A 17,884-nucleotide genomic window follows, 5' to 3' on the forward strand; every position below is an offset into this window, starting at 1 on the left:
ACCAAAGAGTTCAATCTTTGTCTCACCAGACCAGATAATTTTGTATCTCATGGTCTGAGAGTCCTTCAGGTGCATTTTGGCAAACTCCAGACAGGCTGCCATGTGTTTTTTACTAAGGAGTGGCTTCCATCTGGCCACTCTACCATACAGGTCTGATTGGTGGATTGCTGCAGAGATGGTTGTCCTTCTGGAAGATCTCTCCACAGAGGAATGCTGTAGCTCTGACAGAGTGACCATCAGGTTCTGGTGATTACAAACTTCTTCCATTAACGGATGATGGAGGCCACTGTACTCATTGGGACCTACAAAGCAGCAGATATTTTTCTGTACCCTTCCCCAGATCTGTGCCTCAAGACAATTCTTTCTCAGAGGTCTGCAGACAATTCCTTGGACTTCATGCTTGGTTTGTGCTCGGACATGCACTATCAAGTGTGGGACCTTATATAGCCTTTCAAAATCATGTCCAATCAACTGAATTTACCACAGGTGGACTCCAGTTAAGCTGTAGGAACATCACAAGGGTGATCAGTGGAAACAGGATGCACCTGAGCTCAATTTTGAGCTTCATGGCAAAGGCTGTGAATACTTATGTATATGTGATTCCTTATTTTATTTATTTTGTTATTAAATTTGCAAAAATCTAAAAAAAAACTTTACACGTTATTATGGCAGAGGTTCCCAAACGTGGTCCTCAAGGCTCAGTCAATTTGATTTAACCACCTGTGCTCAACCATGGATATATCTAAAACCCGCACTGTTGGGGGGCCTTGAGGACCGTGTTTGGGAACCTCTGCATTATGGGGTTTAGAGTGTAGAATTTCGAGGACAAAAATGAATTTATTCCATGTTGGAATAAGGCTTTAACATAACAAAATGTAAAAAAAGTGAAGCGCTGTGAATACTTTCAGGATGCACTGAAATGTGACAATGAAAGAAGAGTTTATATTAATTTTGTTGCAACAGCGTGCATTATTAGAGTTTTGAATGCTGGCCCTAAACGCTGCGAACAGCATTCAGACAGGTTGTAGCTGCGAAAATCGGTTCGTACGATTTTACAGTAAGCAGATAATTTCTAGTAACAAAAGTCTGCTGTGCCAAAATGCCGCTAACCATACAGAACAGGCTCAGCGCTGAAAAACGCAAAGAAATGTACAGTTGGTGATTTTTTTTTATTTTTTTTATTCTGCGTCTGTCAGATGGAAAAAACTCACAGAGCAAATAAACTGAAAAATGTAACTAACTTTTCCAATCTGCAGCTTTCAGCAGCTGGGAGCTGATGTTTCACACCAGAGCAAGGGACGATCAGTACAAAGGGCAGAAATGGAGACTAAAGGGGAAAATTTACTAAAGTGAGAATTTTTAGAAGTGGAGATGTTGCCCATAGCAACCAACCAGATTCTAGCTATTATCTTCTAAAAGGGGCTAGTTAAATGTTAAGTAGAATCTGACTGGTTGCTATGGGCAACAACTCCATTTCTAAAAACTCTCACTTTAGTAAATATACCCCTAATAAGTGTCCTGCTGGTACCTCAACGATATCGCAGCAGGTCCTGTACAAGAGCCAAATGCAAAGTTTCTTTGCTGTTCTGTGGAGACGCAACACATTCCAAGTGCTTTTAAGATGTACACCTCCACATAGTGTAGGCGGCCATATCCAAAGCTCAACCAATGTCTACGAAGATACAGAGGCCCTGATTCAGACCCGTTCGCTATATGCGTGTGCTCGCAAGCGGCCCGATGTTCTGCGCATGTGCACACTTCGTTGTGCGCGAACTACTCACTGTGATCGCATACCGCTCGCTCGCCCTGCAAAGACAGCCCAGGGTAATGAGTGACAGGAGAGGCCGTTTGTGGGTGGTAACAGGGGCAGGACACTAACAACAGGGGGTTGGAGATGCGAACGCAGGCGTGCCCAGGTGTTTCATCGCCGTTTTAGGAGGCGTGCATAATTAACAGGCAGCGTCATAGTACACGTCACTTGCTATTTTTTTACACTGATTTCCTCGCAATGCTTGCGGTAGGGTAAAGCTACCTCAAGCACTGCGTTCACATCCGATAGCGCTCGATGTACGAATGTTTTAATACACTTCCTGGAGATGACGTGGTGCTGGTGGGCGGCTCTGCCTGTGCGATTGGGCATACGCACACACAAAGTGGCCACTCGCTAAGACATGGTGGGCGTGCTTATGCCTTGGCGAGCGACCGCTTCCCGTGGCGTCACTGACAAATTTGCATACACATCCAGCGAGCGTACGCAGATAGCGAACGGGTCTGAATCAGGCCCAGAGTACGAAACCTCGTAGCAAAAATCAATTAGCTACGACTTCCGTAGTGGGAAGTTGTGGTGTACATGAATTATTTTCACAAAGCCTGTTCCCGTGATCCGTGCAGTTTAATTGTAAATGGCAATTCGCAGGAAACACGGCAATATTGCACATTAATTCTGGGTGAGGTGTATGAAAAAAGTGGGGAAATCTTACTGAACCCCAGTGGCCATTAGGAGAGAATTGGAGGCTGTTCCATGGTGTCAAGTTGTTTATATTTACATATTTAAATGGTGGGTAAATTATATCCAGGCAATGTATGTCAGCAAATAATAGTGCCCCCCCAGCTGTTGTAGAACTACACATTTCAGCATGCCCTACCACAGTTTTGCTATTTGGCCATGCTAGAACTGTTGCAAACTCATGCTGGGTTTTGTTGTTTAACAACAGCTGGAGGGACGCTTACTGCCCACCCCTGGACCAGAGTATTTTGGGATACAATAAAATGTCTATATACTGTAGTGAGCTTTAAGTGTGTAAATAGAAATTTGGGAATAGCACTGGTAAGCCCCATCTAGAAGTTCAAAAACCCATTTCACATCCATACAAAACCTCTACATGCAGTACATACGGTACCATCTAACCCATTATTCTTTATTGGCCACATTTTCGTATTTACAAACCTCTAAATACTTTATCGGTCATTGCGAGGGGTGTCCCAGGGGTGCTGCACTGTCCCAACAATTTTGCCTTAAATTAAGGAATTTGTTTCCTACTTTTCACCTACTCTGCAGGTGCGAACTAAAGCCGAAATTTCTCCCATTGAGATCTGCGTTTTTACGGATTTCTAAATTGAATAACAAATTTGCGGCTGCAAATTTTGAACCCTTGTTGAGCGATTCGTGGAAAGCTCACATCTAGGAGCTAGTGACATCACAGGCAGGATGTGCAAGAGTGATGTCACTAATTAAGTGAAAGAATGTATTCTCAGAGACAACATGGGCAAATAGAAGACCACAGACCCTGCCGCGGGCCTCTTTGTCTCCCCCCCATGCAGCTGCTTTGCAATGTAAAATGTCGAAGACAAAACGTCTCCGCTGCAGAGTAACAATTACGTCTCCGCTGCAGAGTAACAATTACGTCTCCGCTGCAGAGTAACAATTTGACAAATCCAATTCCGGTCTTGCGAAATAGATCAAAATAAGCACATATATAGTTATAAATACACATTGCAAATAAGTGCGTGGGATTTAAACAGTCATATTCCAATAAAGATGTACATACGCCATGAAAGATAGCTAGTTTTTTTCAGGGGGGGGGGGGATGTTTAAAATGCAGCATGTGGAAAACTTTAATTTAAAGGATTTTTATATATAAAAATGTACATTTTTGTTCTCTCGTTTCTGGTATACATCTTATTATCATGTTTAAATCACACAAGAATGTCTGCTGTGTTCTGGGCAGTGTGGCTCCGTTAAGCGTCATATAAAATATTCTCGCCTGCAAGCTCAAGGTTCCTGGTGGAACAAAAAAAAAAAGTTATCGCAGAACTACAAAAGCCTGAGACAGCTGTTACTGCTTCGCCCGTCTCCTTCCATCCATGATTGTCCGCTGCACCCGAATTACTATTGTAGTAGAAAACGCAGTCTGCCAGATTGTCAGCCTTTCGTGCCCGGACTGGGCTAATACAAGCGGCTGTACGCAATCAGCTGTCAAAGGGAGCTCTCAAGGATGTGTCACAAATTAAATATATCTCACAGAAAGGAAACAGAGAACGTGGTTCAAAATGATGGGGGATGCTAGATATTGTAGCTTAGCTTCACCTGGCACATGGGTCTCAGATTGCTGATCTAGAAGAGTAACAGAGTCATTTACTAACATAAGGTGCCGGGTGGAACATTGCAGAAACTCACAGCACCGAAAGGCGGCCTTGTATTTAGCCGAATGAGAAATACACCAATAAAAGCTGCTTGTTTATTAGTTGCCATGGGATTCTGTGTACCTTAGTAAATAGCCCCCACTGAAATGAAGACGACCATCTAATAGCTACAAATGGGACTCCAACACAAATCCAGTTACGTCTTTCAGATTATAATATGGCCTCGGAATAGCTCCTGTACTCAGGTCTCAGCAAATATATCACCGGTACTGTAACCATATTGTGACTGATCCGATATTGATTAGAACACAAGTCTATTTGTTTTTGCGGAATCAGTGACCTCACTAAGGCATTGCTTGAACTATATTAGGTCTTCCCGTAATTTAAAACGGTCGGATGTCTAGGTGTTGTGCCGGCTTCTAGGCTACACAGACGTGTTAGACGGCTTTATAAAACATGAAACGGTAACAGAGGAATTCTCCTACCTGATTATCTGCTTATGGCTGTATATACTGCATTGCTGTCCAGGTAGCAGTGGGAAAGGGTACGGGCTAATGAACGTTCATTGGCTGAGGGGTAACAGGGGGTTGGGAGGCAGCATGTTCTCCTCAATGGGGGTCTTTGTATGTATCCCCCCAAATGTGACTGCGCGTTCTCACACCCTAGAAGAGTACGTTAAAAAGTGCTTGATCCGTGCGAGAGTTGCTAGTTCCGGCTATACACTGGTCCCGGTGATCTGCCCGTTGTATTCGGCGGTCTCCATCTTCAGGATGTACGGGATTATGCTATCGATGGGAACGTTGCCGATGAGGCCGGTAAAAAAAAGTTCTTCGGTGATGTTGGAGCTCATGAGTCTGAGAGCCGGGAGGCGGACCAAGATCCGGGCCAGTCTGGGGGAGGGAGATATAGGGAGAGTTAGGAAAAGAGAACGAGAGCCATGACACAAATGAGCTATAATGTATAACGTGTAACCGTCGCCTACACACTGAGGGCCTGATTCAGAGCGGGACGCTATTTGCGGACGCTCGTTCTTAAAAAGGGTCCGGATATTTAAATTGAGTGCTCGCTCTTTGCGGTGTGATGACGCCTCTATGTCTGAGCGAGCGTCCGAAAAAAGACGCCACTTTGCCGTTCGCATCACACGTCATCTCCGCTATTTATTAGATTAATCAGGAGCATCGAAAGGCATCTGAACTGCTCGCAGTGCTTGTGGTAGGATTTACTTCCCGCTATCACTGTGAGCAGTTCAGGCTAAAAGACAACCAAGTGACGTGGTCGATGACGCTGCTTTGCTAATTATGCACACCCATTAAACGCCGTTTTGACATTTTGGCACGCCTGCGTTCGGATCTCCACTCCCCGTTTTCAAGCACCTCCCCCTGTTACAACCCACAAACGGTACATTCTCTCACTCAAATTAGCAGCCCCTCGCTGTTTTACGAGCGCACAATTTCCGACCGCAATAACTGGTTTGCGCATGCGCATTACGACCCATACGCATGCGCAGTTGTGCGAACATCGCTCAGAGCGAACGAGCGGCCGCATACGAGCGGCTCTGAATCAGGCCGAGCCTATAATCAGTAACTAGTGACAGGACGGAGGCTGTATCCTCAGAGACGCTGGAATAAGACAGCCAGGGCCTGGTTCTGAGTCACATGCCTGCATACGGCACACGAATGCTAAGGCAAATATACACACATCCTAATGCATGGTGGGCCCGATTCAGCTTAGATTGCAAGTCTGCGGACGCATGCACCCGGTTGGTGTTTGCGTCCTGTGCATACACCGTATCGCGCATGCGCGAACCGGCCGCTACAATCAAGAAATTGAACGCAGTGGATACGCAGAGCCACCGAGAAATGATTGACAGGAAGTGCCGTTTGGGGGTGTAGAGGGGGGGGTGGTCGTAGGAACGCAGGTGCGTTTGAACGCCGTTACAGGGGCGTGTATAATTAAGCCCCTGGTATGGCATATGCAGCCAGAGGTCTAGATGGCGACAGGAAGTTTCGCAATTTGTGAGTCAGGTCAGGCTCAACCACAAACTGTGCGTATCGGTCCGATGTTACCGATGTTTTTGCTAACTTGCGGATGTGACTAGGGTGCACTGCTGAATCCAGTGTGTAGGTGACAAGTGCTATAACAAACCCCGGTCTCAGCTCCGGTGTGTAGGTGACAAGTGCTATAACAGACCCCGGTCTCAGCTCCGGTGTGTAGGTGACAAGTGCTATAACAGACCCCGGTCTCAGCTCCGGTGTGTAGGTGACAAGTGCTATAACAGACCCCGGTCTCAGCTCCAGTGTGTAGGTGACAAGTGCTATAACAGACCCCGGTCTCAGCTCCGGTGTGTAGGTGACGAGTGCTATAACAGACCCCAGTCTCAGCCCCGGTGTGTAGGTGATAAGTGCTATAACAGACCCCGGTCTCAGCTCCGTTGTGTAGGTGACAAGTGCTATAACAGACCCCGGTCTCAGCCCGGTGTGTAGGTGATAAGTGCTATAACAGACCCCGGTCTCAGCTTCGGTGTGTAGGTGATAAGTGCTATAACAGACCCCGGTCTCAGCTCCTGTGTGTAGGTGACATGTGCTATAACAGACCCCGGTCTCAACTCCAGTGTGTAGGTGACATGTGCTATAACAGACCCCGGTATCAGCTCCGGTGTGTAGTTGATAAGTGCTATAACAGACCCAGGTCTCAGCTCCAGTGTGTAGGTGACATGTGCTATAACAGACCCCGGTCTAAGCTCCGGTGTGTAGGTGACATGTGCTATAACAGACCCCGGTCTCAGCTCCAGTGTGTAGGTGACATGTGCTATAACAGACCCCGGTCTCAGCTCCGGTGTGTAGGTGACATGTGCTATAACAGACCCCGGTCTCAGCTCCGGTGTGTAGGTGACATGTGCTATAACAGACCCCGGTCTCAGCTCCGGTGTGTAGGTGACATGTGCTATAACAGACCCCGGTCTCAGCTCCAGTGTGTAGGTGACATGTGCTATAACAGACCCCGGTCTCAGCTCCGGTGTGTAGGTGACAAGTGCTATAACAGACCCCGGTCTCAGCCCCGGTGTGTAGGTGATAAGTGCTATAACAGACCCCGGTCTCAGCTTCGGTGTGTAGGTGATAAGTGCTATAACAGGCCCCAGTCTCAGCTGCGGTGTGTAGGTGACAAGTGCTATAACTGATCACGGTCTCAGCTCCGGTGTGTAGGTGACATGTGCTATAACAGACCCCGGTCTCAGCTCCTGTGTGTAGGTGACATGTGCTATAACAGACCCCGGTCTCAGCTCCGGTGTGTAGTTGATAAGTGCTATAACAGACCCCGGTCTCAGCTCCAGTGTGTAAGTGACATGTGCTATAACAGACCCCGGTCTAAGCTCCGGTGTGTAGGTGACATGTGCTATAACAGACCCCGGTCTCAGCTCCGGTGTGTAGGTGACATGTGCTATAACAGACCCCGGTCTCAGCTCAGGTGTGTAGGTGACATGTGCTATAACAGACCCCGGTCTCAGCTCCAGTGTGTAGGTGACATGTGCTATAACAGACGCCGGTCTCAGCTCCGTTGTGTAGGTGACAAGTGCTATAACAGACCCCGGTCTCAGCTCCGTTGTGTAGGTGACAAGTGCTATAACAGACCCCGGTCTCAGCCCGGTGTGTAGGTGATAAGTGCTATAACAGACCCCGGTCTCAGCTTCGGTGTGTAGGTGACATGTGCTATAACAGACCCCGGTCTCAACTCCAGTGTGTAGGTGACATGTGCTATAACAGACCCCGGTCTCAGCTCCAGTGTGTAGGTGACATGTGCTATAACAGACCCCGGTCTAAGCTCCGGTGTGTAGGTGACATGTGCTATAACAGACGCCGGTCTCAGCTCCGTTGTGTAGGTGACAAGTGCTATAACAGACCCCGGTCTCAGCTCCGTTGTGTAGGTGACAAGTGCTATAACAGACCCCGGTCTCAGCCCGGTGTGTAGGTGATAAGTGCTATAACAGACCCCGGTCTCAGCTTCGGTGTGTAGGTGATAAGTGCTATAACAGACCCCGGTCTCAGCTCCTGTGTGTAGGTGACATGTGCTATAACAGACCCCGGTCTCAACTCCAGTGTGTAGGTGACATGTGCTATAACAGACCCCGGTCTCAGCTCCGGTGTGTAGTTGATAAGTGCTATAACAGACCCAGGTCTCAGCTCCAGTGTGTAGGTGACATGTGCTATAACAGACCCCGGTCTAAGCTCCGGTGTGTAGGTGACATGTGCTATAACAGACCCCGGTCTCAGCTCCAGTGTGTAGGTGACATGTGCTATAACAGACCCCGGTCTCAGCTCCGGTGTGTAGGTGACATGTGCTATAACAGACCCCGGTCTCAGCTCCGGTGTGTAGGTGACATGTGCTATAACAGACCCCGGTCTCAGCTCCGGTGTGTAGGTGACATGTGCTATAACAGACCCCGGTCTCAGCTCCAGTGTGTAGGTGACATGTGCTATAACAGACCCCGGTCTCAGCTCCGGTGTGTAGGTGACAAGTGCTATAACAGACCCCGGTCTCAGCCCCGGTGTGTAGGTGATAAGTGCTATAACAGACCCCGGTCTCAGCTTCGGTGTGTAGGTGATAAGTGCTATAACAGGCCCCAGTCTCAGCTGCGGTGTGTAGGTGACAAGTGCTATAACTGATCACGGTCTCAGCTCCGGTGTGTAGGTGACATGTGCTATAACAGACCCCGGTCTCAGCTCCTGTGTGTAGGTGACATGTGCTATAACAGACCCCGGTCTCAGCTCCGGTGTGTAGTTGATAAGTGCTATAACAGACCCCGGTCTCAGCTCCAGTGTGTAGGTGACATGTGCTATAACAGACCCCGGTCTAAGCTCCGGTGTGTAGGTGACATGTGCTATAACAGACCCTGGTCTCAGCTCCAGTGTGTAGGTGACATGTGCTATAACAGACCCCGGTCTCAGCTCCGGTGTGTAGGTGACATGTGCTATAACAGACCCCGGTCTCAGCTCAGGTGTGTAGGTGACATGTGCTATAACAGACCCCGGTCTCAGCTCCAGTGTGTAGGTGACATGTGCTATAACAGACGCCGGTCTCAGCTCCGTTGTGTAGGTGACAAGTGCTATAACAGACCCCGGTCTCAGCTCCGTTGTGTAGGTGACAAGTGCTATAACAGACCCCGGTCTCAGCCCGGTGTGTAGGTGACAAGTGCTATAACAGACCCCGGTCTCAGCTTCGGTGTGTAGGTGACAAGTGCTATAACAGACCCAGGTCTCAGCTCCAGTGTGTAGGTGACATGTGCTATAACAGACCCCGGTCTAAGCTCCGGTGTGTAGGTGACATGTGCTATAACAGACCCCGGTCTCAGCTCCAGTGTGTAGGTGACATGTGCTATAACAGACCCCGGTCTCAGCTCCGGTGTGTAGGTGACATGTGCTATAACAGACCCCGGTCTCAGCTCCGGTGTGTAGGTGACATGTGCTATAACAGACCCCGGTCTCAGCTCCGGTGTGTAGGTGACATGTGCTATAACAGACCCCGGTCTCAGCTCCAGTGTGTAGGTGACATGTGCTATAACAGACCCCGGTCTCAGCTCCGGTGTGTAGGTGACATGTGCTATAACAGACCCCGGTCTCAGCCCCGGTGTGTAGGTGATAAGTGCTATAACAGACCCCGGTCTCAGCTTCGGTGTGTAGGTGATAAGTGCTATAACAGGCCCCAGTCTCAGCTGCGGTGTGTAGGTGACAAGTGCTATAACTGATCACGGTCTCAGCTCCGGTGTGTAGGTGACATGTGCTATAACAGACCCCGGTCTCAGCTCCTGTGTGTAGGTGATAAGTGCTATAACAGATCCCGGTCTCAGCTCCGGTGTGTAGGTGACATGTGCTATAACAGACCCCGGTCTCAGCTCCTGTGTGTAGGTGACAAGTGCTATAACAGACCCCGGTCTCAGCTCCAGTGTGTAGGTGACAAGTGCTATAACAGACCCCGGTCTCAGCTCCGGTGTGTAGGTGACATGTGCTATAACAGACCCCGGTCTCAGCTCCGGTGTGTAGGTGACATGTGCTATAACAGACCCCGGTCTCAGCTCCGGTGTGTAGATGACGAGTGCTATAACAGACCCCGGTCTCAGCTCCAGTGTGTAGGTGACATGTGCTATAACAGACCCCGGTCTCAGCTCCGGTGTGTAGGTGACATGTGCTATAACAGACCCCGGTCTCAGCTCCGGTGTGTAGGTGACAAGTGCTATAACAGACCCCGGTCTCAGCTCCAGTGTGTAGGTGACAAGTGCTATAACAGACCCCGGTCTCAGCTCCAGTGTGTAGGTGACAAGTGCTATAACAGACCCCGGTCTCAGCTCCAGTGTGTAGGTGACATGTGCTATAACAGACCCCGGTCTCAGCTCCGGAGTGTAGGTGACAAGTGCTATAACAGACCCCGGTCTCAGCTCCAGTGTGTAGGTGACAAGTGCTATAACAGACCCCGGTCTCAGCTCCAGTGTGTAGGTGACAAGTGCTATAACAGACCCCGGTCTCAGCTCCTGTGTGTAGGTGACAAGTGCTATAACAGACCCCGGTCTCAGCTCCGGTGTGTAGTTGATAAGTGCTATAACAGACCCAGGTCTCAGCTCCAGTGTGTAGGTGACATGTGCTATAACAGACCCCGGTCTAAGCTCCGGTGTGTAGGTGACATGTGCTATAACAGACCCCGGTCTCAGCTCCGGTGTGTAGGTGATATAACAGACCCCGGTCTCAGCTCCGGTGTGTAGGTGACATGTGCTATAACAGACCCCGGTCTCAGCTCCGGTGTGTAGGTGACATGTGCTATAACAGACCCCGGTCTCAGCTCCGGTGTGTAGGTGACATGTGCTATAACAGACCCCGGTCTCAGCTCCGGTGTGTAGGTGATAAGTGCTATAACAGATCCCGGTCTCAGCTCCAGTGTGTAGGTGACATGTGCTATAACAGACCCCGGTCTTAGCTCCTGTGTGTAGGTGACAAGTGCTATAACAGACCCCGAGCTCAGCTCCGGTGTATAGATGACATGTGCTATAACAGATCCCGGTTTCAGCTCCGGTGTGTAGGTGACAAGTGCTATAACAGACCCCGAGCTCAGCTCCGGTGTGTAGGTGACGAGTGCTATAACAGATCCCGGTCTCAGCTCCGGTGTGTAGGTGACATGTGCTATAACAGACCTCGGTCTCAGCTCCGGTGTGTAGGTGACAAGTGCTATAACAGACCCCGGTCTCAGCTCCGGTGTGTAGGTGACAAGTGCTATAACAGACCCCGGTCTCAGCTCCGGTGTGTAGGTGACATGTGCTATAACAGACCCAGCCTCAGCTCCGGTGTGTGTGGCACATTACCTGTACGTGTCTTCGGGGTATGTTTTCTGCACGTAGTCCTGAAGCTCCATTTGTGCCTTTTCCTGAAACTTCTCAATTTGCTGCGTGCTGGAGAGTCCTGGGTGATCTGTATGAGAAGTGACCCGAGATTATTGAGGACTAGTAAAATGGACCTGGCCCCTTATCCCTCCCCTGGTGTAATCCGTACCACCCCTCATTGCTACACTTGCCTGTGCTCTCCTAGTGGTCTGTTGTCCTCTAATCGCTGTGGTGGGTGTGCACCCACTGCCACTGGGCATATGGCGGGACAGACTACCCTTGATTACTATATATATGATCACCATGTATATTCTACCTCTTAAATGGGCCAGTATTTTGTAACTAAAGCAGATAAAAGTTGACATGCTGTAAAGGGCAGACTGGTGAACTTAGAGAAGTAATTCTTAACAGCAGCCCCCCCCTCTCAATCCCTCCATTATATGGTGCTGCCATGTCTGAGAAGGCACAAACCAAAACACTGTACATCACCAATACCCTTTACTACAAATAAGCTCGGTTTCCAGCTTAGGTTGCCCAACATTGCCCCAGACAATTGGGGTTTGTACTGGAATAATACATCTGCTGATCCAACAGAACCCAGGAAGACACAATGTAAGACCCCAGACCATGAAGGGTTGAACGACTCTCACCTGGGCTGAAGAGGACCACGGCCTTCAGATAGGCATATTCATATCCATCGATGTCCAGTTTGGCCATGCTGTTACAGAACTCCTGGAGCTTCCATATGTGTTCCATCACCTGCTTTATTCTGTCACCAGAGAGCTTGTCTGCAAATGACAGTACAAATATCTCTGTATAACATATACATGACAGGAACGTCCGGGCTTACATAGGATCCACAACCAGCACTGACAAAGATAACTCCTACAGCCTGGTAACGATAGGTTGTATCTCACCGCACTGCGCAGAGCCTCACCTATATGGACACATACCTTCCTGTATGCTGTTCTGCAGATGGTTAACAATGGCCGCCAGAATGGTGGAGAGGCTCATCACTTGTGAACACTGCGCAAGGCCCAGCGTGAAAAGCTCATTCCAACAGGCACGCACAAGACTGGTGTTACACTCCTGCCTGGAAGAGATCAGAGTTCAAGGAGCAGATTTGGAGTTTGAGGCACCGCTTTGTACGGACGCCGATGGCACACACAGCGCAGGCGCGGATGACAGTGTAGCCATTTTTGTTTATCTCTGTCCTATTCTGAGTTGGATAGAACTTTGCCAATTCTGTCTTGCAGGAGCGTCATGGAAGAGAAGTGGGCATGCAGCCTTAGTACCGCCATGCGGACCGGGAAGGGAAGTTTGCGGCAGACGGATCTCTTGCACCCAGCACTGGGCTGGTGCACCTGCAGACACTAATGATGCCAGTTGTGACGGTGGATGGAAAAGTAGCGGGCGGAGCTGCGTCCTGCCTGAAGCCGCACGGATCCCCGTGTTAGCGCTACGGGTTTTTGCCTTAGCATAAGGATAGTAAATGAAGTTTACGCGGCATCACGCATTAACTGCCACTTTCCTATGACTCACAATCAGCCCCGGAGCCCATAAGGGGCCGCACTAGTCACAGGGCATATAGCATAGACCAGTGTTGGCTAACCTTGACACTCCAGCTGTTATGGAACTACATAACCCAGCATGCACTGCTACAGTTTTGCTATTAGGGCATGCTAAAACTGTGGCAGGGCATGCTGGGATATTTAGTTCCACAACAGCTGGAGTGTCAAGGTTAGCCAACACTGGCATAGACCATAATCACTATCCAAGGAGGCAGGAATCACTGACAGGCGAATACCGGCTGCAGTACTGCCATCTAGTGGTGACTCCTAATAACACCCAGACACCTGAAGAGGAGAGTATCCTATGACTGACTCCCCATACTATTGGATAAGAAAATTATTGCATATCCGTACTGATCCCAAGTGTCTTAGCTATGACCTTAGCAGACAGTATGTGTGGTTACAAAGTACAGGAAACCATAATACACATGCCCAGACAGGGAGTGTCTGTACTTACCCCAGGGCTTGGAAGGCAGGAATGGACCGTGCCCAGTGCATGGACAGGAAGAGTAAGCGAGACGCTGACTCGCAGATATAGTGCACATTCAGGTACTCTGGCATGGGGCTGGGCATCGTTAGCTGTAACAGAACAGGAGACGGCAGCGGCCTGGTCAGCATTGGGGAATCATACTGGTCTGTACGGAGATTTCTACCATTTCCCTGCATTTCAGACTAGATGAGTATCAGGCAGTACGGAAATTGTAGTCGTCATGGACCATTAGGTAGGAGACACACCAGCACAGGGTGGAGCAGTGGCATCTGATAACTGGCCTCAGCTAATTCCTCATCTCAGCCTGGATGCTGGTGCGTCACACAGAACAATGACTTCATCAAGAACCAGAGATGAGAATCTCGTACATGCTGGACAGCGGCGTCTCTGCTGGTTTGGGGGTTATGGGGTGGTATAGGATTATTTATGCCTACTGTAATTGCAACCAAACAATTCAATTATTTGGCTGAATCTATTCATCTTTATTAGCTCTACAGAGAACACCATCACCAACCTTAAATGTGACATGGGTGTCTGACAGCAGGGGTCCTTCCACCTCAAGAATAGGGGTGGCCTGATCCCGACTAATTACATGAATGTTCCCCCCAGTTGCGGTGTCCACTCCATCCGCCAGGTTCTGTCCAGCAGTGCCATCTGTTGTGTTAAGTGCTTTTGCTAAGGTATCAAATGCCCTGAAAAGGAGTCAACGCACAAGTGTTACGGCCTCATTCAGAGCAGTTACTTATATTTACACTTTACCCACAAAAAAAAAGTGGCACCCAATACCAAAATTCAGGAATCCTCCAATGGGAACATCTCTCACCCCCCCCCTGTACAACAATGGAGGAAAAAGTGCTGGAGTTGACTCCTCTCCTCTCAAACCACCGCAACATCTATAGGACTATAGTCATTTTACAATAACCTTAGGAGCTGCAGGTAACAGATGCGAGATACGCTGTAATCTATGACTAGGCATAAAGTAAATCTTGAGCTGTACAGTTCCATATTATCACTTTACGGTTCCTCCCAGCCCCAGGGAAACATTCCGTATCACACACCGTGTTATATACATACCCTTATCGGGTACCTACTGAGTGATCTCACTGGAGAATTGGTCCTCTGGTTGGACATCCGATGTGTCCCCGTTACTCAGTGACTCGGAGAGGCTGGCGAGCGAAGTCACTACGTTTGCCAGTGTTCCCAGCCCGCTCTGACTGGCTTCCGTCTGCTGGATGCACATTAGAGAATTCAGTTACTTTAAAATACACACCAGAAAAACTGCCCAAGACAAATGCTAACCCCGCCAAGGCAATCATTGGGATGCTCAGTATCCAACTCACCTTGGAGTCTGCCAGGACCACGGTGCCGTCATCCCGGATGACGGGCTGCTGAATATTCACCAACATCCCTGGATCTAGTAGTCCTGCTTGCCTATGGTCACCGCATATGGTTACAGGGGAACAAAAGGAGAATCCACCAGTATAAATCATAATGCTCACAACACAGCAGGAAAAATGTCAAATCAAGAACATTGGGCCTGATTTCGATGTATGCCGGTATTACAGATCCGCAAGGAAGCATCTGTGCAATACATCCAACTAAAATGCAGATGCAGCAGGAGTCTGCATGCATCTGCGATCCGAGTGCTGCATCCGTAGACGCAGCTTCAGATCACCATTACATCCATCGATCGCAATGGTCGCAGCCATCGGCCAGTCTGGTAACCCGAAGCTTACTCAGCCTGGCCTTCGGGAACCCCTCTGCCAGGTCCAGGAAGTCTGCGTCTGAAGACGCAGACCCTGGGTTTGGCACGCTTACAACACGGGGGCAACTCCCCCCCCCCTCATATTGCACAATGGTCCTAGTCGTGAACCCCGCTCTGCCCTCCAAACGCAGCAGCAAGTCAATCACACTGTGGCTAAGGAGGGGCTGCGAGCGATCATGTAGACCGGGTCCTGCGCCTGCGGAGACCCAGAACCATCAGAGTTGTACATAAACCATTAGGGTTTGCATACAGATCCGAATCAGGCCCATTGTCACACAATGAGAGAGACAGACAATCGTGTATTCGCCATTTAAAATGCTAATGAACTAAAAGAGAAAGGATTTTCGGCCATGAAGGGCTATAAATTACGACAGGGGTGGGGAACCTTTTTTCTGCCAAGGGCCATTTTGATATATATATATATATATAACATTATTTGCGGGGTCTTTGCAGGCCACGCCCCCTCCATGTGACGTCACACGGGGCGGGGCCAGCATCGCCGGTGATTACAGCAATGACCAGACCATCCTAAGGAGGCTCCAGGCGGCACTGCTGTATAGATTCTGGCTGCAGGGTGTCATTCTAGACATCCTGCCATTCTAGGCACCCTGATAGCCAGATGAGGCTAGCAGAAAAAAGCTCAGAGGGCCAGACCAAATGATTCTGCAGGGCCTTATGCGGCCCCCGGGTCTGAGGGTCCCCATCCCTGAATTACAGAGTAATGAAAGGGAAGCTCCCCAAGACAGCAAGTGCTTAAGATGTTTTTAAATTGCAAATAAAAATTCCTTGTTTTAAAAATAAAATAAATAAATAAAAAATCCAATAACAGTAAATATAAAGGCACCACCTGTAAGATATACACATCTATGCAAAAGGGTCTGGTTTCATGTAACACTGTGGATCTCATTTAGAGTTGGACGCAAGAATTCTCCATTTACGTATGCTCAAAAATCCCTCTATCCCTTTGTGGCTCTGCAGCCGAGTCCTCAGTTACACGTATCTTAGCGTATGGCCAATTGTATATCTAGCGTAAAGATGGGTGCGGTGCAAAAGTGCGACAGTCGTCATCGCGGTCTCAGCAACTTGTGGTGATAGGCGTCCAAATTGCGAACCTGTGTCTGAGTCAAAATCGGGCCCATCGCTAAGAGGAATGGCTGGCTTGTCACTTCTGACCGCCAATACAAGTGTATGAGGCCCAGATATGCAACTCAAAGCATGGCCGTCATTTATGTGCATTTATACAGTGACAGAGTCGGTCGTACGCAGCCGATGTTCGCTGAACTGCGCATGCGTAAAGTTCGCAATGCACGTGCGCAAACTAGCTGTTACGATCAGAAAATTCTCTCTCCTTGAACACAGCCAGGTCGTTAGTTTGAGTGACAGAATGAGGCGTTTGTGGGTGGTAACAGGGGAAGGTGCTTGAAAACGGGGGAGTGGAGATCCGAACGCAGGCGTGCCTAATTATGCGAACGGCGTTTTATGGGAGCGCATACGGTTTATGGGAGTGCATAATTAACAAAGTAGCGTCATGGCACATGTGACATGGGTAGTTTGTACACTGACTAGATCGTAGTGCTTAAGAGAGGGTATGGTCAACCTTAAGCTCTACGACCAGCTCCGATGGTTCCCGATGGTCGCGATTAATCCTTATATCCCAGGAGATGACGTGTGTTGCGATCGAGAAGGGTACGTGATTTAGTCTTACGACCGCTTCTTACCCTCGGTCGTTCAGCTAACGATCTCATCTTAGGACCGCAACTTGTGATCGCTTCATTTGCATATCCGGCCCCTTTCCCCTATGACCGTGCGGCCGCAACGACCGACTCTGAATGAGGTCCAAACTGCATTGCTATGGTCCTGCGTCCAACTCTATACAAGGTCCTTTATCTATAAAAATCTTCAAAAAATTACAACCATCAAGGGATTTAATAGAAACAGCTTGCGCTAATCTAGCTAACAGGGGCTCATCCTACATTTGGGAGTGACATTTCCACATACGCATAGGTCATCGTATTGGATCCAGTTTTATTTTACCGTTAGTGACCCTTTAAATGACCGAGATCCTGAATACAGCCGGCTTCTTTAACAGCGATTGTGTGGCCTCTTAAAACCCCACCCCCAAGCATTGTGCACCACGGCGGAGACACTGACCTCCCCCCATCTTTGTCGGACACAAATGTCGGGGTTGCTATGAGGGGGCTCCTCAGGTCCTTTCGGATGTAGATCTTTTCTGTCGAGGCCGCGCAGTTTGTGGGCTTCTCCCGCTGGATGTCGAAGGGTTTCCTCTCACTCTGCACCGCTATGACAGACAAAGATCCCTGCGTATAACTTCCAGCTTTCACACAAACTCGGCAACCAACGGGAGCCACAACAAAACAAAAAAGAAATCACAATCCAAAAACATACTGGTAGGATCACTGGCCGCTGTCAAAAAATGAACCCTTGTGTGCGTGTGTCTTATAGGGAACGTAGATTGTGAGCTCTGCTGGTGCTGGGACTGATGTGAATGACTGATATAATCCATGTACAGCACTGCGGAATATGTGTGCGCTATA

The 17,884-nt window shown here is 48.9% G+C and overlaps 1 protein-coding gene across 2 annotated transcripts in view; it reads right to left on the minus strand.

Moving 5' to 3' along the window:
- Nucleotides 1-1,491: 1,491 nt before the first annotated feature.
- Nucleotides 1,492-17,884, minus strand: part of NR2C2 (nuclear receptor subfamily 2 group C member 2) — a 52,381-nt gene continuing 35,988 nt past the window's right edge. The window contains exons 6-14 of one of the 2 annotated variants that reach the window (XM_088450247.1): nucleotides 17,481-17,628; nucleotides 14,905-14,995; nucleotides 14,656-14,789; nucleotides 14,079-14,256; nucleotides 13,532-13,653; nucleotides 12,457-12,596; nucleotides 12,154-12,291; nucleotides 11,486-11,591; nucleotides 1,492-5,033 (exon numbers count right to left, since the gene is read on the minus strand). In XM_088450247.1, coding sequence (XP_088306373.1) covers nucleotides 4,859-5,033; nucleotides 11,486-11,591; nucleotides 12,154-12,291; nucleotides 12,457-12,596; nucleotides 13,532-13,653; nucleotides 14,079-14,256; nucleotides 14,656-14,789; nucleotides 14,905-14,995; nucleotides 17,481-17,628 — 1,232 coding nt within the window. In that variant the 3' untranslated portion in view covers nucleotides 1,492-4,858. Of the gene's footprint in view, nucleotides 5,034-11,485; nucleotides 11,592-12,153; nucleotides 12,292-12,456; nucleotides 12,597-13,531; nucleotides 13,654-14,078; nucleotides 14,257-14,655; nucleotides 14,793-14,904; nucleotides 14,996-17,480; nucleotides 17,629-17,884 lie in introns of both variants that reach the window. The other variant, XM_088450246.1, reaches the window with a different exon arrangement.

The sequence above is a fragment of the Taudactylus pleione genome, unplaced genomic scaffold, assembly GCF_031769625.1.
Source record: "Taudactylus pleione unplaced genomic scaffold, aTauple2 ptg000512l, whole genome shotgun sequence".
NCBI lineage: Eukaryota > Metazoa > Chordata > Amphibia > Anura > Myobatrachidae > Taudactylus > Taudactylus pleione.